The following is a 23,035-nucleotide window of genomic DNA, read 5'->3' as shown; positions in this document are numbered from 1 at the left end:
TGGCAAAATTTGTGGGAAAGAAATTATAACTTGACAATGTCAACCTCTTATAAAGAAAATTTGTACAAAATGTTTTATCGATCGTACTTGCCACCAGCAAGATTAGTAAAAATGTTTAAAAACATGTTAGAAAATGTTGAAATGTAATCATAAATCAGGTACTTATTATCATGTGTGGTGGACTTTGTGTTAAAGCAAAGAGGTATTGGACAAAAATACGTACTTGGCTAGATGTTGGGGAAACATGTAGGTTATAAACCTGAACTTTTTTTTAATGAGGCATAATGCCAGAAAAGCTTGATAAACAAAGTGTATATTTGATTTTGCATGTGATAACAGCGGCAAGAATTATGTTCACACAATATTGAAAAATGAAGAAACGCCACCAGAGGAAGAAATAATTAAAAAAAATACTAGACTGCAGAAATGGACAGACTAACTCTGAAGTTGAAAGACAAAGAAGAAACAGAATATTTTCAAACTTGGGACTTATTTTATCTATGGCTGGAGAAATTAGGGATTAGGAACTTAATCTGTATTAGTGAATGATAGACAACACGTTTGTTAAATAAGTACTGTTGAACTGTATTAAAATCAATAAAAAATTGAATTGAAAAATAAAATAAAATGGGAGTCCATCCAACCCAGTAACTAGAAAGGAAAACTAAGAGAGAAGGATAACTAGTAGACTTTACTTCTGCTTTTATTCTGGGAGACCTCCATGAGAGCTAATTACCTGAGTGCAGTTTGATTACGGTAGAGCTGAGAGACATAGCAGTCAGAGAGCCAGGAATGGGTGTGAAGGAACAGCACATTGTAGACAACAAGGCAAAGTATCAGCATGGTCAACTTGAGCTCGAAGTTCATGTGAAGGAAGAGGGAACACGAGAGAAATCCCAGGACACAGCAGTAGATATAATACTGAGGGAGGAGAAAGAGAGAAAGAGAGAACAGGAGGAGGAAGAAGATACGTTTTTGGGTGAGATTGGTAGGTCCATTAATCAAAAGAAAAGAAAAAGAGAATTGATTAAAGAGCTCAACCTTACCGGCACACTGAAGAGGGAGTTAAACCGAGAGAATTCCTGTATAGTATTCATGCCTGATAAGGTAGAATTTTCAAGTTTCAAAAAGCATGTGGTCTCTGGCATAAAAAACTAGAAAGCAGAATTAGAGAGCATATTAGAAGGGAAGAGGGGACAGAAATTCTTCTGATCTGGACTAGATAACAGAAAAGAAGGATGACTAAGATTTGGCCATCTACCAGAGATTCTACAACCCTTTTCTATTTCTCAGGAATAGCATCAATGTGGTAAAAGCAATATACCACAGTGGCCTTTATCCATGGCCAGAGAGGGAGCATTGGAGGATACTCAAGACTCCTTCAACCTGAACCCTTCCAGTATCTTTTACATTCAGATTACTGGAGCAAAGGCCAGAGAATCAATTCTTTTACCCCCATGCAGATGGAATTGATTGCACATCTAGGAACATTGGCTAAGACAGGGTTAGAACGAGTGATCCTTAGATGGAAGACTAACAGGAAGACTAACCAGAGGTATAGGCAAGACTGGGAAATTGACAAAGCATCCTGAAAGAAGGCAGCGGCAAACTTCTGTGATCCCAATGGCAAAAATATAATGTATAGTACTCAAGTACAACTTGGAAGAAACTTTTCTTTTGGGGAAAAAAAATGCTAATACAATTTTCCCAAAGATGCTTTTCCATGAGGCAACTGGACTTTCTTGTTTTTCTTTGAAGACAGACACTTCTTGGATGAGAAGTGAAACATCTTCAAAGAAAAACAGCTGAAGAAGCTTCTTGGATGATAAGTGAAACATGTTCAGAGAAAAACAAGAAAGTCCAGTTGCTTTGCGAAACAGCATCTTTGGGACAACTATGACCTAGATGACTGAGAATCTCCATAGACATGTAGCTAATACAATTCATTGTTTCATCCATGAAGACTCTTACCACTGACTGACAGATCCAGATTAAAATTTAATTTGTTTTGTGCTACAAGGAGTTCTTCCCAGATATCTTGAACCTTCCTCCTCCCCCAAATATTCTATTACTCTCTCCTTCCCATTCACTAGCAACATACCAAGTTCAACACTGACATTGTGAGAACCACAAGAATGGTGATGATACCCAAGGAGACACGTAGCCATGGCTGAGTGCAAACATTGGCCAAGATGGATGGAACCCAATACAAGATCTTGGGGCCTTTCAGGAAACATTTCTGTGTGCAGGGAGAAAAAATGTCAATGATATACTTTATTTATTTATTTAATCCCATTTATATCCCGCCCTTCTCCGAAGACTCAGGGCGTCTTACACTCTAAGCACAAATCAGTGTGCTAAGCATCCATAGAGCCAAAATCTTAAGATTCCTTTCTCTCACTATTCCATCAATCTTCTCCTGACATTGAAAAGTCTATTTAAAAAATAACAATAATAATTCCGAACAGAAAAAAAAGCCAAATTGGTTTATACTATTTTGATATTTGTTTTGTGTATTAGAACTGTACTTTGCCTTTCATTAAACAAATCAAAACAAAGTAAAATGGAGCTCACATTAAAAAGAATGGCCAAAACCCACCAATACAGGAGGAGTCCTTGGTGCTCTCTGAGCTTGGTTGTTTTCTTGCAGATGTTTCATTATCCAAACTAGGTAACATCATCAGTGCTGGTGTAGATTAGCAGAAATGACTGCAAGAAGCTCTGAGAGCACCAAGGGCCCCTGATTACAACCTTCAGCTACAAATATTCCCCTTTATTGGTACCCATCAATACAATCAAAATCAAGGATACAGAGCGAAAAATACAATGAATTAATAAAAAGAATTGTTACTGCATATGTTTAGTCTTTCCCTTGGACCCAATTATAAGGGAGCATCTTATCAACTTTGGCAAACCATGTCCTTATAACAGCTTTGTGGAAGCATTTAGACAATTAAGTCTGATTATGTAACATCTCTATGGGGATTTTGTACACTACTTCTCCCAAGTAGGAGCTGAGTACCCAAAGTTATACACCTTCCTGTTTGTATTTTTAACTAAGAAAGACAAATATGGATTGTGAGTAAGAGATGACTTCCCCTTTCACTCACATCTCTCCTGTAGAATTGTGCCCACACCTCAGCTCTGCTGAGTCCAAGGAAGAAGACACAGGAGACCTCAAATACTTTTGATACCTCTCAAAAATGAACTTGCTCTGCATTGGGATTACAACTTTAAATCCAACCCTAGAAACAGCTTCCAACCAGTCCCAAGAATATGGGCATCTTTTAAATTTGTCTGCAGAAGCTGTGGTCCAAACAGTCAGGGTTACAAAACCACACCATCGCATCATGGCCCTGCTCATTGCCTGATTAAAGATCTGCATGAGTTTCTCCTCTGAAGTATTCCCTCCAGAGACTTACCGCCAGGTGACCAGCAAAGCAGGTGAGAAGGAGAAGGAGAAACAGGAAGAAAGAAATTCCATAGGAGATCCCCAATGCTTCTGTTCTGGATGGAAAGAATAAACAAGGAATCCAGTTGGCTGGCATTTGTGTAATTCAATGTTTATTTTTGCTTTTATTGATCTCGAAGAAGAACCACCCACTGAAATAATGACCTCCTGATATTCTCTGCTGGTTCATGTCTTGCCAAAATCATAGATTCAAATTTACTTGAGCATCCATGAGAGCTAGAAACCCATTCATTTTCAGTCTCATATATCGGTTGCCACACAGATCTTTAAGTGGAAAGTGGTCTTTAATAATTTTCTCCCAGCGTGACTTAGGACAAACTTATTATTCATTTCAGTCCACATGTTCAGTTCCAAACATCTCCAAGCTGGTGCCCTCCACAAAAGTGGAACTAAAAGTATTCCTATGGCCATACTGAATGGAGGATTCTGGGAACTGTAATCCAAAGAACATTATGGAACTTTAAGGCTTTGGCCTTAGAGTTGCACTCCTAAGCATGCATGCTGTGAATACGCTTTGCCACATTTTTAAGTATTCATATCTCAACAGACAGGACCACCTCTAGTTATCCCTCCCCTGTCACCCAATTCCTCCTTACTTATAAACAACAAGGATCTGGATGAGAAAGTTGGAAACAAAGACCAGGAAACTGCAAGCCGTATAGTAATTAAAAGATGGTAGTGGTGAGAGGCGGTACTGAAAGAAAAAAAAACAGGAAAATTGAGAGAAATTATAATCAGCAAACATAAACATTGGTTTTAGATTACTGTGAGAAATGCCTTTGCAGTAGAACTCTCTTCTCCACCAGATTATTTATTTAATTCCTGCTTACCTGCTTCTCAACATCAACATTTTAAATAATTGTTAATATTGATTTAATAACTTTTTAGCTTGAATGGTATAAATCTAAACAAAGTGTTATAATAATCTCCAGCTAATACTGTAAGACAGCACAGTATCAAAATAATATAATGTATTATGCTTGTCTTATAACAATAGAATAAAATATATTTTTTAAAAAAAAGAAGGAATCCCACTCCTTTTATAGTTTACCTCCTTTTCCAGAGATTCCTGCTTGAAGTACAATGTGATGCAGTTGAAGTCTTCAGATTTCTTCCATTGCCTACACAAAAGAGAACAAGCACACCTAGAGAGAGATTTCCACCAATTGCCATGACAATATTCATTCATACATTCATACATTCATTCATTCATTCATTCATTCATTCATTCATTTTCTAGCAAGATCACGGGAAATGTTAATACCAATTTATAACACCTTGGTAAGACCATACTTGGAATACTGCATCTAGTTTTGGTCATCACGATGTAAAAAAAGATGTTGAGACTCTAGAAAGAGTACAGAGAAGAGCAACAAAGATGATTAGGGGACTGGAGGCCAAAACGTATAAAGAACAGCTGCTGGAAATGGGTATGTCTAGCTTAATGAAGAGAAGGACTAGGGGTGAAATGATAACAGTGTTCCAATATCTCAGGGGCTGCCACCAAGAAGAGGGGGTCAACTTATTCTCCAAAGCGCCTGAAGGCAGGACAAGAAGCAATGGATGGAAACTATTCAAGGAGAGAAGCAACCTAGAACTAAGGAGAAATTTCCTGACACTTAGAACAATTGACAACCTGCCTCCAAAAGCTGTGAATGCTCCAATACTGGAAGTCTTTAAGAAGAGATTGGACAACCATTTATCTGAAATGGTACAGGGTTTCCTGCCTGAACAGGGGGTTGGAGTAGAAGACCTCCAAGGTCCCTTCCAACTCTGTTATCTTTCTTATCTTATCTTATCTTATCTTATCTTATCTTGTCTTGTCTTGTCTTGTCTTGTCTTGTCTTGTCTTGTCTTGTCTTGTCTTGTCTTGTCTTGTCTTGTCTTGTCTTGTCTTGTCTTGTCTTGTCTTGTCCTGTCCTGTCCTGTCCTGCCCTGCACTGCACTGCACTGCACTGCACTGCACTATTCCAACTCAACCAAGTGACTCTGGGCAGCTTACAAGTTTAAAATTTTAAAACAATTACAGGTAGTCCTCAACTTACAATGGTTAATTTAGTGGCTGTTTGAAGTTACAATGGCACTGGGGAAAAAACTTAAGACCATTTTTCACATTCACAACTGTTGTAGCATTCCTATGATCACATGATCAAAATTCAAACACTTGCTAACTGGTTCAAATTTATGACTGTTGCAGTGTCCCAGTGTCATGGGACCACCTTTTGCAACTTTCTGACAAAGTCATTGGGGAAGCCAGGTTCACTTAATAACTGTGTTACTAACTTAATAACTGGAGTGATTCACTTAACAACTGTGGCAAGAAAGGTCATAAAATGTGCAAAATTCACTTAACAACTATCTCACTTAGTAACAGAAACTTTGGGCTTAGTTGTGGTCGTAATTAAGGACTACCTGTAAAATAATTTAAAAGAGAGTAAAACAATAAAACATCCACAAAATAAATAATATTTATTTATTCAATTTCTGTAGCTGCCCAACCAAATTTGTTGTATCTTGGTCCAGAATGGGACAATTTGCCATGGCCAACTCACCACACCCAACTCATTGTGCCCAACCCACCATGGCTAACTCACCACAGCCAACTTACTTTGGCCAACTCACTAAGCTAATTCACCATGGCCAACATGCCAGTGAACAATTCAACAAATACAAAAGTAAAATTAAATTCAGTGGAACCATGGCCAATAATTATAAAACAAAGAAAGTCAATCCAGAAATAGAAGTGTTACAATAATTTAGATGAAAAAGTGGTCACCAATGATAAAAGTAACAGAATGGAACAATTAATGCAGTGTTGAATTGTCCTGCAGCAAGTTGGCCATGGAAAATTATCCCTGGTAAGCTGGCTGTAACAAATTGGTTGTAACAAGTTGACCATGGCGAGTTGGCTGTGACAAGTTGGCTGCAGAGACTTGGCTGCAGAGAGTTGTTTTTGACCCTTTTGCTCTAATATATTTCCTTCAGTCTAATTAAGGAATAATTGCTTTCTCAATTCCTTCAAAGAAGAAGAGAATTTTCATAGTGGACTATGGTATTAATATGGGGGGGGGGGTTTAATACCAAGATGGCTAAAGGATATAAATTTACAAAGGTCCCCTCTGGTTACATACTCCTTATTCTGGAAGCCTATGATCCCCCGTGCTTCTCATACTTCCATTTGCTTTTTAATTTCCAGTAGTGGAACATTTATCATTGTAAAAATGAAGTCCTACCCTTAAGATTAGGAAATCTCCCCTCCACTGAAAAAAATAAGAGAAACAGGCCATAATTTTTTTCCCCTACAAATGTGGATTTTGAGAAGACCTTTCTGCTGAGCATTGTTCCACTGCCTTTCAACAATAGGACACTTCTTGATGTCCCAACTCACTGAGATTTCCAGTGTATTAAAGCCATAGTGTAAAAATGTCACACCCACAGATCAACTGTCACTTTCTTGAGGCATGCCCTCCATAGTATTTGTTCCTCCCTGTTTCTTCATCCCTATTTGCTAAAGATAATCCTTGATTGTTTTAAAACTGGGCCTTGTCAAAGAAGTAAGCAAGCACACAAAATTTTCTGTCTCCAGTTTTGATGTTTTGGAGATTCCTTGTCTGAAATTTAGCACAATAATTGCTAGAACTTTAGTTCCCTCTCCAAAATGTTTTGAAGTAAAATCACAGAGAGGAAATATCAACAATTGCAATGATAAGGGAATGAGGAAATGTGCATTGCAACATCATGATGCAAACTGCACCCCTTACAAAGTTCCACACCAAGTTGAAAGAATGGAGCTTGGATCATGGAACACAATATCTTTTGATACTACTTGTTCTGGAGCTGACACCTCTGTTAGAAAGTTGAGACATTTTTCATCTCTAAGGACCTCTAAGGAGGATCTTTCCTCTGATTTCATTTTTACCTAACCAATCCAACCTCTTGATTGTCTTTTCATTGACCACAAAACTCACTTCTGGGAGTTCAGCTGTTCAATCAGTTGGAAAAACTTCTCATCCACACCTTCCAAGTCTTCATCTGGACTCCTGGGGGCACGGCACCTGAAATCCAATGTGGAGAAGAAACTAGGCTACTTGAGAATTTAATTCAAACAAGGTACAAGAGGTAAACGTTTTCAAACTTCTCCTAATATGATGAATCCTTTGGAATATGATATGTATCCCTATATTGAATTTGACAAGACAGAAGTGAGTTGTCTTACATACATATGTATGTACACATACACACACACACACACACACACACACACAGAGAGAGAGAGAGAGAGAGAGAGAGAGAGAGAGAGAGAGAGAGAGAGAGAGAGAGAGAGAGAGAGAGAGAGAGAGAGAAGATATCTGATTGTCTGTCTAGGTTAAAGTTTTGCCATCTCCTGATGGTTACCATTTAAGCACTAATCCAACCCAGCTGCTCTTCAAGATCTGCCAGCTCTAACTAGATTTGATATATCAAATCTTTGAGAACATGCTACGTGTTATAAACCAAATTGCTATCATATATTAATAAAAATAGCTACTTAACTTTTGCAGCTTCTGCATTTAGACTACTTCAACACCCCTGATGTTACAGCCACATGTGTGAGATGGATGGCTACCATGTTTCCCTGAAAATAAGACCAGGTCTTATATTATTTTTTGCTCCAAAAGATGGATTAGGTCTTATTTTCCAGTTAGGGTTTATATTCAGGGAAATAAGGTACTTAAAGCATACATCTGGCTGACTATCCTAAGTGGGGCTTATTTTGGGGGTGGAGCTTATATTACGAGCATCCTGAAAAATCATGCTAGGGCTTATTTTCTGGTTGCATCTTATTTTGGGAGAAACATAGTACATAAGTGGAAATGAGAAGAAGTCTTAGAAGATTCTTCATGTTTCATGAAACATGTTCAGAATGATCTAACAAGGATTGCTAATAGAAGAACTCAGATTCCACTGTAAAACAAACGTAGCTTATTTAGCATGTCCATCAAGATGTCGGTTACTAAATTTTCTAACATTTCTTTATACATCTTTGAGTCTTCTGTGATACAGAGTTGGGCAAACACGGATCATCCTATCAACCTCTAAGCCTTGCAAGATACCTGTTATCAATTCCACAAATCCTTTGTAATTCTTACACATTCTCCTTTGTGTCACTGTTAGATTAACATATTTGAGCTTGCCAGCTTTTCCATCTCTAGAATCTACAAATTGCATCATGATCCCCAACACAAATGAAAAGAGTGTCATTTCATAAGATTTTTCAATTTCTTTTTAAAGCAAATTATTTGATCACTAATCCATTTTTTTTGTTTCACTCTACAAAGCAATCTTCTCTAACTTGATTTCTTCCAGACGTATTGCATTAGCTGGAGAAGGTTATTTATGATTACACAATTTATCTGGAGGGCATCAAGGTGGAAAAATCTGGCTTAAAACCAATACTTCTTCTTACCGTTCCATTGTCAAAGACCCCAAAGAGATATCCTGCAAAAAAAAAAACAAACAGAAAAGGGGACCACAATGCATTACAGGCATTCTTCATTTAAGATAATGTAAGAATAGAATTAACAATTGTGTAGTATATGTCAGATTAATAACCTGGAAAATATTGCTTCATTTCTATTAATAAATGTTCAATATTGTAAGGATTGGCTATAATTGACTTGTTTCTAAAGAAGTAGTTTAGGTGTTGGAACATACTGTTTGGACCTATGTTAGTATAACATTTTTGGCTTAAAGTCATCACAAATTTAGTACAAATTTTAATTTATAGTAATGGATTGCTTTTCTTTCTTGTTTGTCATCATCTGAGTTAAGAGTGGTTTTTTTCTGTTTTTAACAAATGGGCAAAGAAAAAGAGATTTGAGCAATATGGTCATAAATTGATTGACTGACTGGAGTTATTTGGTTTATAATTAACAATTTTCAGTCATTTTTCTTTCTTTTATCCTCACCTGTTCTTATAAAATTTCTAAAATTCTCAACATTTTTTTTATTTTGCTAGTAAGTATTATTTGCAATTGGTATATAAATCACTGGTTTTGTAAATTGTGCAATGCATTAATTTCTTATATGTAATATATGTAATGATGATGATGATGATAATGCTATCCATTCAGTTATGTCTGACTCTTGACAATTCTATGGGCCTGATCTCTCCACATCTTCCAATCTTGCACTGCTTTGAAGTTTTCTATGCTCTGGTGTGTGTCAGCTTTGATGGAGTCCAGTTATTGTGTTCATTGGCAGCCTGGTTTCCTTTACTGCTAACTCTTCCCAACATAATTACATTCTCTAATGAATCTCCCACATGACATGGCCAAAAAATGTGAGATGCAGTTTTGTGATTTTTTTTCCTTCTAGTGACATAGCAATAGCAATTAGACTTGTATGCCACTTCACAGTACTTTTCAGCACTCTCTAATAAGCGGTTTACAGAGTCAGCATATTGCCCCCAACAATCTGGGTCCTCATTTTACCAACCTCAGAAGGATAGAAACCTGAGTCAACTTGAAGCTGGTCCGGAAAGCTGTTTATGCCTGGAATATTTTGCTCATTCTTAAACTATACTAAGTGTTAAAGATAATATAGGTAGCACCTGGATGGGCACTTAGAACTCATCTTTAAAAAAAAAATCTTCCAAGCATCTAACCAGCTAATGTGGCACCTGGTTCTTTCTGGCTTCTACTTTGGGCTTTCTCTTGTTTCGTTTTACCGATCCTGGAAGGATGGAAGGCTGAGTCAACTTTGAGCCAGTCAGACATGTCTGGTGTTATGTCTCCAGGACTTGCTTGTTTGTCACCTTTGTTGTCCAAATATATCTGTGTCCAAGAGTATACTAAAATGTAAAATAATCTGAAATTCACAGACAAGTTTGCCTACATTTTGTGCCAATCCTATCAAGTTATAAAGAATGGAACAATGACCAGGTTGGGTAGCCAAAAGAAGTGTTCCTCATGCTAGACATAAAGGTAAAGCAGTTTGGCAGGTCGAATCCTGAGTGCCGCGTAACAGAGTGAGCTCCTGTTCCTCGTCCCAGCTTCTGCCAACCTAGCAGTTCGAAAGCATGTAAAAATGCAAGTAGAAAAATAGGGACTACTATGGTGGGAAGGTAACAGCATTACGGGTGCCTTTGCCATCTAGTCATGCCAGCCACATGACCATGGAGACGTCCTCGGACAAACGCTGGCTCTTCAGCTTTGAAACGGAGATGAGCACCAGCCCCTAGAGTCAGAAACAACTAGCATGCTAGACATACCGAATAGTTATTCCGAACAAATCCTGGTGACTCTCCTGGGAGATTGTCCAGAGGTTTGAGGTTGGCAAAGGGTTTGGCAGCTCCCCAAGATTCCAGGTAGCGAGTCATCCGGACAGAGGCCCTCATCATGAAGCTCTCACCTGGTGCAGGTGAGAGAATGTCCCTGGAGCTTTCTTCTTCAGCCTAAACATCATAGAAGCAAAAAAATGCAAGGGAGGTTCATGAGTAGCAAATCCCACCCTGTTTTGTGAAAGTATGTCTACCTCCAGTTTTGCATGGATTTCTGTGTGGTATAATCCTGCTGCACAAGGACAGATTATAACACTGAGATAGTGATAAAATTCCCCAAGAACCTCATCTGGCTTTGTTGCAAAATAAAAGGTTTCTGGTCCTTTGGCCAGATCCATAGCTCAGTCTGGTGTCAGAATACTACCATGCAGAATCTCCCAGCAAGGTAGCATACATAAAATCAGATTATTTTTGTATCTAATATTTCTCTGGGATTTAGAATGAGGTTGTCCCACTACCTATTGCTCAATAATTTTACTCAAGAATAAGCTGTGTGACTTTCAGAAAATTCTTAAATTACAGTCCCTAGTATCCTCATCACTGAACAGATTAATTGGGGATTCTGGGATTTATGGTTTAATAACATCTAGTCTCCATAGGCCAACTTGGAAATTGTAAGATTTTGAATAGCAGCTGAACCTCAGAGATACATAGCTGTCCCTAAAAAAATGAGGCTTGTCTTAGAATTGTAGATACTTAAACATCCTTACTGTGCTTAGAAGATGCAGACAATACTGGGAAAATATTCAACCCTATTGATAAAAATAACTTCTGTGTAAAAACTTAAATTTGATATTGGTTCCATCTAGCCATCGTTATGCCATGGCAGCTCTCAAACATTGATTTTGATCCAATTATGATTTCTTGCAAAGACCAGAATGTGACATAGGGATCTTCTCCATACAAAGTATGCAACTTTCAAACACATTGTATATAAGCATCATGTAGAATTAATCTACTGGGCTATAATAATATTTGGAAGCTCCTTACTCTGGGATCCACAACTAAGAAGGTCTTGATGCGGTTCTCCCTTAAGTAAGAGTCTCGCACACAGCAAACTTCTTCCACAGTGTACATTCCACCCAGGTGTGACAAGGTAGCTTCTGTGATATGAACTCTTCTGAAAGGGAAATGTAGTAGTTAGCCCACAAATTACTGTTCACTGCCCAGAATCTATTTTTCATTGACAGTCAAATCCAAACCAGATTGTTCATATGAATCACTAGATCTCTGAACTAGGTCCATGTAATTCTGAAAGTTAATTTATCCAATAGAATATTTTTTTTAAAAAAGTCTCTTTATGTGCATGAGCAAATAAACCTCAAATCATCAGGTCAGTGTGGTGATAGTCAATTCAAGGATTCAACTGGAAAATTGATTAAAAGGGGAGATCTAGTTGTGTCATCTCCAAATCTACTTGTCAAATAAAATCTCTGTAAGATTGACTCGAGATATATCTCTCATATATTTTATGTACTGTATTTGCACTTTAGCTTGTGTAATTCTTCTTTTTTCCTCTTGGAAGCAGCACTGCCCATATATTTCAGTTTAATTCTGAGAAATGCAAATAGGTGCTCTCAATCATTTTGCTGGACTGCCTTTAAGCAGATACACAAATGCCTTTGAAAAGACAAAAATAGTTTATTTTATTGGAACAGTTATAATGAAATAACCAATATTCTTTTAATCTGATTATAAACTTTAGTCAGATCAACAGCCTTGAGTTCTGGGTGTGGGGTAGGGGTGGGTGGGAATCCACAATCCTTGCAGATCTTAAAACTGGACATTTAGTTATTTATTCCAGAATCAGATGACTCCCATCCTCTCATCAATTGTATCTATCTTCACTGTCTTTCATCAAGGCCATATTACTACCACCACCCCTGGTCGTAGATGGTACCAGGAGATGGGATGGAGATGGTAGTTACATCTTCATCTCACCTTTCTTTGGGAAGCTCAGGAACTGTAAGCAACAAGCCGTCTTTCATTTTATTCCCAGAACACTCTATACATCTACTTCTTCTCCTTTGGTTATCTCAGAAAACAACGGTTAAGGATCACCTCACTTCCTCACTTCAAGCCAATTATTTTAGGGGGGCCCCTGAGAGAAAACCCATCCAAGGAGTAGAATGGAGATGTTTGGGTTCAAATATATCAAGAAGGATAGAGTAGGTGAAGACTGTTTCCAACTCTTGGTATCTGGGAAAAGACCAGGGTTGGTCCTTTTAACCCAAGATGAGGTCAGCTTTCCAAGAAGATTACTGAAAAATATCCAAGGGAACCATGTGTTGGAGCAGGAATTCTTCCATAGGTAAATTCTCCAAAACAATCACATGTATATATAAATACATATAAATATTAATCAGTGTCCATTCCGCTATGTATTCCAAGATGGGCAGTAATTAATATTTATATATATTTATATGGAAGAGTGTAGGTATATTCATATGTTGTATATAGCATGTTTATATGTGTGTAAGGTATGTGTAGAGGGACGTGGTGGCTCAGTGGGTTAGGACGCTGAGGTTGTCGATCAGAAGGTCGGCAGTTTGGTGGGTCGAATCCCGAGTGCCGCGTAACAGAGTGAGCGCCTGTTACTCGTCCCAGCTTCTGCCAACCTAGCAGTTTGAAAGCACGTAAAAAATGCAAGTAGAAAAATAGGGACCACTACGGTGGGAAGGTAACAGCGTTCCGTGTGCCTTTGGCGTCTAGTCATGCCGGCCACATGACCGCGGAGACGTCCTTGAACAAGCGCTGGCTCTTCGGCTTTGAAACGGAGATGAGCACCGGCCCCTAGAGTCGGAAACGACTAGCACGCACATGCGGGGGAACCTTTACCTTTACCTTTAAGGTATGTGTACACTTTTGAGAGTAGGCAACTGAATTTCATTTTTAATGTGTGCCAGTATGCCCACAGTAAAAATGACAATAAAGGTTATCTTGTCTGTATAATAACAGGATAGATTGGGCTTTGGACCTAAGAAACTGTGTGGGGATACTTGAACCAGAGTTGTCCATTTCACAATAAAACACCACTAACAATGATGCTTAACTGGCTTCCTTTTTTTCCTTATTCACTAGCAACTTTCTTCGCTTTCGTCAGGAAAAAAAAAAGTCTAGTTGCCTTTTGAAAAAGCACCTTTGAGGCAACTATGACTTGGATGACTGAGAATATCCACAAAACCATAGTCAAAAGCACACAAACATAATTGGAATGCTCACTGCAGTTTGTTTCCATGTAATTGGCATCCGGTAGAAACCACAGTGATTACCTGTGTATCATAAAATACGGTGCACAATTTGTATTATTCGCATCGTGACCCCATCATGTTGTGGGTGTCACTTGCCCCTCTTTTGCCCTGCTCACAGATACCTGAATCTGAGTCACTAGAGCCCACATTCAAAGCTAAGCCACAGACATAAACACCTTCTGTGATAGTCAGGAGCGCACAGCTCACCCTGTTTCCACTCACCCTGGCACGCCTCCTGCCTCCATGTGATTGGCTAATGTCACATCATCAGACCAGACATCATATTGCCACTTTTGGAGACCAATCACCCCACAGAGGACATTTCCCGAATGGACTCCAACTCTCATGTTGATGTCCACTCCGGTGGCATCACGCAGCTTCCTGTGGAAAAACAAATTCTAACACAGTGTTGTTGTATTTCATTAAGCAATCTAAGCCAAGTTCCTAAAACGTTTCTATATATTCATGGCTCATTAGATAGCAGCACCCAGTCAATGCAGGCTGATATCCAAAACCTAAGCAGAATTGGACTTCATAGTTGGAAATGATGAGCACCGGCCCCTAGAGTCAGAAACGGCTAGCACGTATGTGCAGGGGAACCTTTACCTTTACTTTTTAGTTGGAAATCTTAGCTCAGGTGGGGTTTTTTATTGTTGTTTTATTGGGGTTTTAATATTGTATTGACTGTTTTTAGTGGGCATATATTTAATCCATTTTTAATTTTTGTAACTTTGTATTTTTATTCTTGCCCTGTTCACCGCCCTGAGTCCTTCGGGAGAAGGGCGGTATATAAATATTATTAAATAAATAAATAAATAAATAAATAAATTAAGTCATAGGAAAAAAAAATCCAGACTAGAACAATGGCAAACTACTTCTGTACTATTACAGGTAGGCCTCGACTTACAACAGTTCATTTAGTGACTGTTCAAAGTTACAACAGCACTGAAAAAAGTGGCAGGACCATTTTTCACACTTACGACCATTGCAGCATCCCCAGACCCATGATCAAAATTCAGATGCTTGACAACTGACTCATATTTTTGACAATTGCAGAGTCCCGGGGTCAAGCAATCACCTTTTGTGACTTTCTGACAAGCAAAGTCAATGGGGAAGCCAGATTCATTTAATAACCATGTTGTTACCTTAGCATCTGCAGAGATTCACTTAACAACTGTGACAAGAAACATCACAAAAAGGGGGCAAATCTCACTTAGCAAATGTCTCGCCTAGCAACATAAATTTTGGGCTCAATTGTGTATAATGAGGACTACTTGTGTATATCAAAACATGGAATTGCCGGTGACAACATCATCATCAAAGTCTCCTTACTCAAAGGAGACTTTTGTCTAGATTTGGGGGGGGGTTGTTTCAAACTTGACAACATTAAGATATGGGAACTTCCCAGCATGCCAACTGGGAAATTCCAAGAGTTGAAGTCCACACATCATAAAGTTGCTATGAAAAACACCAATCTACAGTAGATTAATAAGTAGTCAGGAAGTAGATAGACAGAGATATAGCACTTTACAAGTATTAGCAGCAACAGGAAGCAATGGAATGATGGACATACAATTTTCTGTATCCCTGCTTGGAAACAGAAAGTCTTTAGCAAGATATAACAATGTTTGGCTGTATGTACCTATGATTCATTGTTGATTCCTGGTGACTGCCTGAAGTACCTGCTGTTTTCTTGGCAAGATTTCAGAAGTGGTTTGCCATTGCCTGCTTCCTAATGCTGAGAGGGAGTGACTGGCCCAAGGACACCCAGCTGACTAAATTAGAACATACAGTCTCCCTGTTATAGCCTAGTGCCTTATTCACGGCAACAAACTGGCCCTCGGTATATGTATCTAGCAACCCCAATATTTGGTACTTCCAATCCTGTTCAAGAGTGGTATACAGCTTCTTCTGAGGCAATAACCACAAGTAGCCTTTGAAGTGATTTTAAGAATTATTATTATTATTATTATTATTATTATTATTATTATTAATTTTATTTATATACCGCCCTTCTCCCGAAGGACTCAGGGCGGTGAATAGGGCAGATGTATAAAATACAAAAAATACAAAAGTTAAAAGGAATTAAACATAATGCCCGAGGTAAAAAACAATAAATACAAATATTAAGAACAATAAAAAACCCAACCCACCCCCCATCAGGCCAAGCCGGCTTGTTCAAACAAATGCGTTTTCAGATCGTGTTGGAAAGAGCGGAGGTCGGGCGCCATCCGGAGCTCAACCGGTAACCGATTCCATAGCTCCGGGGTGCCCACAGAGAAGGATCTCCCCCTGGGAGCCACCAATTGACATTCTCTGATCAGTGGCACCCTGAGGAGGCCCTCTCTGTGGGAACGCACAGGGCGGAGGGAAGTTGATGCCAGCAGCAGGTGCTCCCTAAGGTACTCCGGACCCATGCCATGTAGGGCCTTAAACACCATTACCAGTACCTTGAATCTCACTCGGAAGACAACTGGGAGCCAATGCAGCTCACGGAATAGAGGTGTAACATGGGAGTATCGGGAAACTCCCAACACGACTCTCGCGGCTGCATTCTGTACCAGTTGGAGCCTCCGAGTGGTCCTCAAGGGCAGCCCCATGTAGAGAGCATTGCAGTAGTCCAAACGAGAGGTCACGAGTGCATGAGTGACCGTACACAGGGCATCCCGGTCTAGATAGGGCCGCAACTGGCGCACCAGGCGAACCTGGGCGAAGGCCCCCCTAGTCACGGCCACCATGTGATCTTCCAAAGTAAGCCGTGAATCTAGGAGGACTCCCAAGTTGCGAGCCCTATCTACGGGGGGTAATAACTCACCCCCATAGAAAAAGATGGAATATTCTGAATATCCCGGGATGCCGGTATGCACAGCCACTCAGTCTTGTCGGGGTTGAGTTGAAGTCTGTTCCTCCCCATCCAGACCTGAACCGCTTCCAGGCAACGGGACATCACGTCAAGGGCATCACTGGGGTGGTTTGGGGTCGAAATAAAAAGCTGGGTATCATCAGCATACTGATGATACCCAACTCCAAAACCACGAATGATCTCACCCAGCGGTTTCATATAGATGTTGAACAGGAGAGGCGAGAGGACCGACCCCTGAGGAACTCCACAAACGAGAGGCCTCGGGGTCGACCTCTGCCCCCCTGCCAACACCGACTGAGAACGTCCCAGGAGATAGGAGGAGAACCACTGAAAAACTGTGCCTCCCACTCCCAATCCCCTGAGACGCCGCAGCAGGATACCATGGTCGATGGTATCGAACGCCGCTGAGAGGTCTAATAGGACTCGGACAGAGGAATATCCCCTGTCCCGGGCCCTCCAGAGATCATTCACCAGAGCGACCAATGCCGTCTCCGTGCTGTACCCGGGCCTGAAACCCGATTGGTACGGGTCTAGATAATCCGCTTCATCCAGGACCTGAGGGAGCTGATGCGCCACCACACTCTCAACAACCTTCGCAAGGAAGCGAAGGTTGGAGACCGGACGAAAGTTATTTAACACAGCTGGGTCCAAGGCAGGCTTCTTGAGGAGAGGTCTCACCACCGCCTCCTTCAAGACGGCGGGGAAACTGCCCTCACTCAAAGAAGCAGATATGACCGCCTGGAACCAGCCTCGTGTCCCTTCCTGAGCCGCATAAACCAGCCAGGAGGGGCACGGGTCCAATAAACATGTGGTGGAGCTCAGCCTCCCCATAATCACTTCAGTCAAAAAGTAATGGGTAGAAGTCAGCTGAAAGGTTCCATTTCATTAGTTCTCAACTTACAACCATTTGTTCAGTGACCATTTGAAGTTACAATGGTACTGAAACAGGTGTCTCATGGCCAGTTTTCACACTTATGACTGTTGCAGCATCCCTGTGAGTCATGTGACCAAAATTCAGATGCTTGGCAAATGGTTCATATTTATGACATTTAAGAGTGTCCCTGGATTATGTGATCACCTCTTGCAACCTTCTGACAAGCAAAGTCAATAGGAAGCCAATTCACTTAACAACTGTTTTACTAACTTAACAACTGCAGTGATTCATTTAACGACATGGCAAGAAAGGTTGTAAAATGTGGAGAATTCACTTAACAGCTGCCTTGCCTAGCAACAGAAATTTGGGCCAAATGCTAGTCATAAGTTGAGGACTACCTCAATTCCATTTGTGCTTAAATTAAATTAAAGTTAAATAATACAGTAAACCTGCCATCATGTATTGAATAATGTGCCTCTTTTGTCATAGCAAAAATGACAAGTTGTTCGTAACTTGAAGTATGGTTTTGTTGCTATGATTACAACATGATCTTCCCCTTATACTTAGGATGGCTCTTCTAATGTCACTCCCACCACATCCTTGCAAAATATTTTTGCCTAATTAAAAATAACTTAATTAAAAATAGCTACTGTATCTCAGGGGTTGCCACAAAGAAGAAGGAAGTCAAGTTAGTCTCCAAAGCTCCTGAGGGCAGGACAAGAAGTAATGGATGAAAACTAATCAAGAACTAAGGAGAAATCTCCTGACAATTAGAACAATTAATCAGTGGAACAACTTGCCTCCAGAAGCTGTGAATGCTCCAACACTGGAAGCTTTTAAGAAGAGATTGGACAACCATTTGTCTGAAATGGTATAAGGGTTGGACTAGAAGACGTCCAAGGTCCCTTTCCACTCTGTTATTCTATTCTATGTCTTAATTTATGGCGGAGTGGAGATTTCAAGCTGAGTCTCCCCAACAATAAAGGGCTTTTCCTAGACCAAAAGAACTAGATGTTGTCCTTCCTAAAAGTTGTTGTTAGCTGCGAAGTCGTGTCCAACCCATCGCGACCTTATGGACAACATTCCTCCAGGCCTTCCTGTCCTCTACCATCTTCTGGAGTCCATTTAAGCTCACGCCTACTGCTTCAGTGACTCCATCCAGCCACCTCATTCTCTGTCATCCCCTTCTTCTATTGCCCTCAATCTTTCCCAGCATTAGGCTCTTCTCCAGTGAGTCCTTCCTTCTCATTAGGTGGCCAAAGTATTTGAGTTTTAGCTTTAGGATCTGGCCTTCCAAAGAGCAGTCAGGGTTGATCTCCTCTAGAACTGACCGGTTTGATCGCCTTGCAATCCAAGGGACTCACAGGAGTCTTCTCCAGCACCATAGTTCAAAGGCCTCAATTCTTTGGTGCTCAGCCTTTTTTATGGTCCAACTTTCACTGCCATACATTGCAACTGGGAAGACCATAGCCTTGACTATACACACTTTTGTTGACAGGGTGATGTCTCTGCTTTTTAGTGTGCTGTCTAGATTTGCCATGGCTTTCCTCCCGAGGAGCAAGCGTCTTTTAATTTCTTGGCTACAGTCCCCATCTGCAGTGATCTTGGAGCCCAGGAAAATAAAATATGTCACTACCTCCATTTCTTCCCCATCTATTTGCCAGGAATTGAGAGGGCCGGATGCCATGATCTTGGTTTTTTTAATGTTAACTTTCAACCCAACTTTTGTACTCTCCTTCTTCACCTGCAACAAGAGGCTCTTTAGTTCCTCTTCACTTTCTGCCATTAGAGTGGTATCATCTGCATATCTTAGGTTGTTGATATTTCTTCCGGCAATCTTAATTCCAACTTTTGATTCATCTAGCCCTGCCTTTCTCATGATGTGCTCTGCATATAAGTTAAATAGGCAGGGCAACAGTATACAGCCTTGCCAGACTCCTTTCCCAATTTTGAACCAATCAGTGGTTCCGTGTCCAGTTCTCACTGTTGCTTCTTGACCCGCATATAAGTTTCTCAAGAGACAAATAAGATGGTCTGGTACTCCCATCTCTTTAAGAACTTGCCACAGTTTGTTATGATCCACACAATCAAAGGCTTTAGCATAGTCAATGAAGCAGAAGTAGATGTTTTTCTGGAACTCTCTAGCTTTCTCCATGATCCAGCGTATGTTGGCAATTTGATCTCTAGTTCCTCTGCCTCTTTGAAATCCTGCCTGTACTTCTGGTAGTTCTCGATCCACATACTGCTGGAGTCTAGCTTGTAGGATTTTAAGCATAACTTTACTAGCATGAGAAATGAATGCAATGGTGCGATAGTTTGAACATTCTTTGGCACTACCTTTCTTTGGAATTGGAATGTAAACTGATCTTTTCCAATCCTGTGGCCACTGTTGAGTTTTCCAAATTTGCTGGCAAATTGAGTGTAGCACTTTTACTGCATCGTCTTTTAAAATTTTGAATAGCTCAGCTGGAATACTGTCACCTCCAGTAGCTTTGTTGTTGCTCAGCTTTTCTAAGGCCCACTTTACTTCACATTCTAGGATGTGTGGCTCGAGGTCAGTGACCACCTCATTGTGATTATCAGGGACATTAAGCTCATTCTTGTATAGAACTAGATGTTGTCCTTCCTAAAAGTATCATTGTCAATATGAGAAGCTCTCATACTCACTTGATGGACCGACACATGTCAAGGCCCATCTTGACACAATTCCGGGCATGGTTCGGCAAAGATACAGGCAATCCAGACACACAATAGTAGCAATCCCCTAAGATCTTGATCCTCATGCATTCATTATCCTAGGGGAAGAAACAGAAATGTAATTCCATTCTAAAGCCACCGTTTTGGTCACCTTGGCAAGAGGAATATTCAATTTTGATTTATAGATCACTCTGGAGTAGATTCAGGGTAGTTAACAAACAAACTTTGAGAATGAAAATAGAATCTAAGAAGATAATCCACATATTAAAATTAATCATAATGTAGGCATGAAGACCACCAAGAATAACAGGTCTACAGATTTACAAATTTTCTAAATTTTGAGAAAATGGAAGCCCAATAAAGCTTTAGAAGAAGGGTTGGCATCTGACAGTGAGGAAAACTACAGAACAGTCTCTCTTGTAGTTCTTAATTATTGGGCAGGTTCATAACACGAGAGAAGATTTTTAGTGTAGCCCAAGCTGGTTAAAAAATCAGTACAGGTAGTCCTCGGCTTATGGCCAAAATTGAGGCCAAAATTTTAAGCCCTTTGCTAAGTAAGGCATTTGTTAAGTCAATTTTGCCCCATTTTATGATCTTTCTTGTCACATTTGTTAAGTGAATCACCACAGTTGTCAAGTTAGCCATACAGCTAAGTGAATCTAGTTTTCCCATTGACTTTGCTTGTCAAAAGGTTGCAAAAAGGATCACCTGATCGTAGGACACTGGAACCGTCATAAACATGGGTCAGTTGCCAAATGTCCGAATTTTGATCAGGTGACCACAGGGATGCTGCAACAATTGTAAGGGTGAAAAACAGTCATAAGCCCCTTTTTTCAGGGCCATTGTAACTTTGAACAGTCACTAAATGAACTGTTGTAAGTCGAGAACTACCTGTATTTGCAATTGTGCTGAGGAAAACCACTGGCATCCAGCACAGAATTTGGAGTTCAAGCGTTTGGTTGGTTTGCCACGCATCTCACCATGAGGTCATCATGTAGGATAACAACAAGGGTATCAATAGGATATCTAAATCCGAGTGCATATTTTGCACCAATTGTCACTTCCAGATACTTTCCAAAGGTAGCCAAAGACAGAATGTAACCAAGGCATGCATAATATTTGTGGATTAGCTGATTATTTGGAGGGAGACCATTACTCACCTTGGCAATCTGATCAAATTTACCAAAGAGTTCATTGAGCATCAACACCAGCTCTTTGGGAGAACATTCACTGGCCAAAAGTGTGAAGCCAACAATATCTGCATAGAGGATGCTAAGGGGGAAGAAAGGCAAAAAAAAGAGAAATGCTTCAAAGCATTGTCTACAGGGAGGACTAGCAACCCCTCCAAATTCACAAGCCTTCTCTTCCTTCAACCATAAAAGTCCCACCTAGCAATCTTCCATATGGCTGATGCCTTTAAATTAAGTACCTGACATTCTGGTGCCTCTTGACATAAAGGTTGTGGAAGTTGTTGGCACTCTCATGCTGGCGCTGGGGCTGGCCTCCATCCCTGAGCCGCTCAATGATCTCGGCCTTCATCTCCAAAGCAATGTAGGCAGGAAGGATGGAGAGGAGCAAATGTTCCTAGAAGGAAAAAGAAGATGGGGAGAAAAAAGCATCAATGGAATGAGTTGTGGAACCTTCTCACAGATGTAGAACTGATGTAGTTGTGGAACCTTCTCACAGATGTAGATGTAGAACTGATCTCAGGTGGAGGCAGCATTAACCCACTCTCTGCTGTTCATTCAGATCTTAAACATCTCTCAATCACTGACAGAGCCTTTCTTCAGATGGAAAAAGTTCTGTCTAATCTGCTTTGCTTTTTCAAGATCCAACAAGAGTGACTACAACTAGGTAAACATCTCTCCCTATGTGCCTCTCTCTCCATATTTCCTTCCACACTCACCTGGTGTCGCTTCTCTGACTCCAGCTTAACTCGAGATTGGATGAGGTTGAAGGTCTCATGGAAGGTCTCTCCCAGGGCCACCTCCATCAAATGCTTGTGGTAGGCACCCACCAAGTTACCACAGACAAAGATTACTAGATTGGCCAATTGCTGTAAGCAAACACAAAGACAAAGTGAATCAGGACTGCGATGGGAGGATGGCAGTGCAGATAGGAAAAAGGAACTATTCTTCTTCTCTGCTGCTCCAAACAGCAAGTTAAATTGGGTGGACTTTAATTGCAAAGAGACACGGCAGACTAAACTGGATGAGCTTTAAGTGCAGAGAAACCCTGCAGGTTAAACCGGATGGGCTTTACTTGAAGAGAGACCCCCTTGGATGAACAATATAAGAAATGTATTGATGAAGCAGTGATTTGCCAAATAAAAACAACAGCTTGGGGACACTTTCAGGTTCTTCCTGAATAAATCACCTAGGAGCCTGGTCAGTCATTTCCTCTGAAGCTCTAGGATTGGATTCCTACAATGGACAAAGAGATGCCTAAGGTTTGGGCATCTGTGATATCATTGTACCAAAAGTTAGAGCAAACCTCAGTTAAATGCCTTTGAGTTTCCATTCAGTGGAATACAAACTTCAACTTGAGATTTGTCCTT

The 23,035-nt window shown here is 40.3% G+C and overlaps 1 protein-coding gene across 1 annotated transcript in view; it reads right to left on the bottom strand.

Moving 5' to 3' along the window:
* Positions 1–23,035, bottom strand: part of LOC308676020 (adenylate cyclase type 4-like) — a gene marked incomplete at its 5' end in the record, with an annotated part of 47,268 nt that overhangs the window by 18,499 nt on the left and 5,734 nt on the right. Inside the window, 15 exons of the mRNA XM_081341723.1 lie at positions 737–921; positions 1,047–1,154; positions 2,102–2,239; positions 3,423–3,507; positions 4,069–4,166; positions 4,524–4,593; positions 7,441–7,527; positions 8,919–8,950; positions 10,725–10,907; positions 11,784–11,913; positions 14,267–14,425; positions 20,449–20,576; positions 21,639–21,750; positions 21,908–22,062; positions 22,385–22,534. Coding sequence (XP_081197849.1) covers positions 737–921; positions 1,047–1,154; positions 2,102–2,239; positions 3,423–3,507; positions 4,069–4,166; positions 4,524–4,593; positions 7,441–7,527; positions 8,919–8,950; positions 10,725–10,907; positions 11,784–11,913; positions 14,267–14,425; positions 20,449–20,576; positions 21,639–21,750; positions 21,908–22,062; positions 22,385–22,534 — 1,820 coding nt within the window. The remainder of the gene's footprint in view (positions 1–736; positions 922–1,046; positions 1,155–2,101; positions 2,240–3,422; positions 3,508–4,068; positions 4,167–4,523; positions 4,594–7,440; positions 7,528–8,918; positions 8,951–10,724; positions 10,908–11,783; positions 11,914–14,266; positions 14,426–20,448; positions 20,577–21,638; positions 21,751–21,907; positions 22,063–22,384; positions 22,535–23,035) is intronic.

This window comes from Vipera berus, assembly GCF_964194415.1.
Source record: "Vipera berus genome assembly, chromosome: W".
Lineage (NCBI taxonomy): Eukaryota > Metazoa > Chordata > Lepidosauria > Squamata > Viperidae > Vipera > Vipera berus.
Note: the sequence above shows the minus strand (reverse complement) of the source record. Positions and strands in the feature narration are given on the sequence as shown.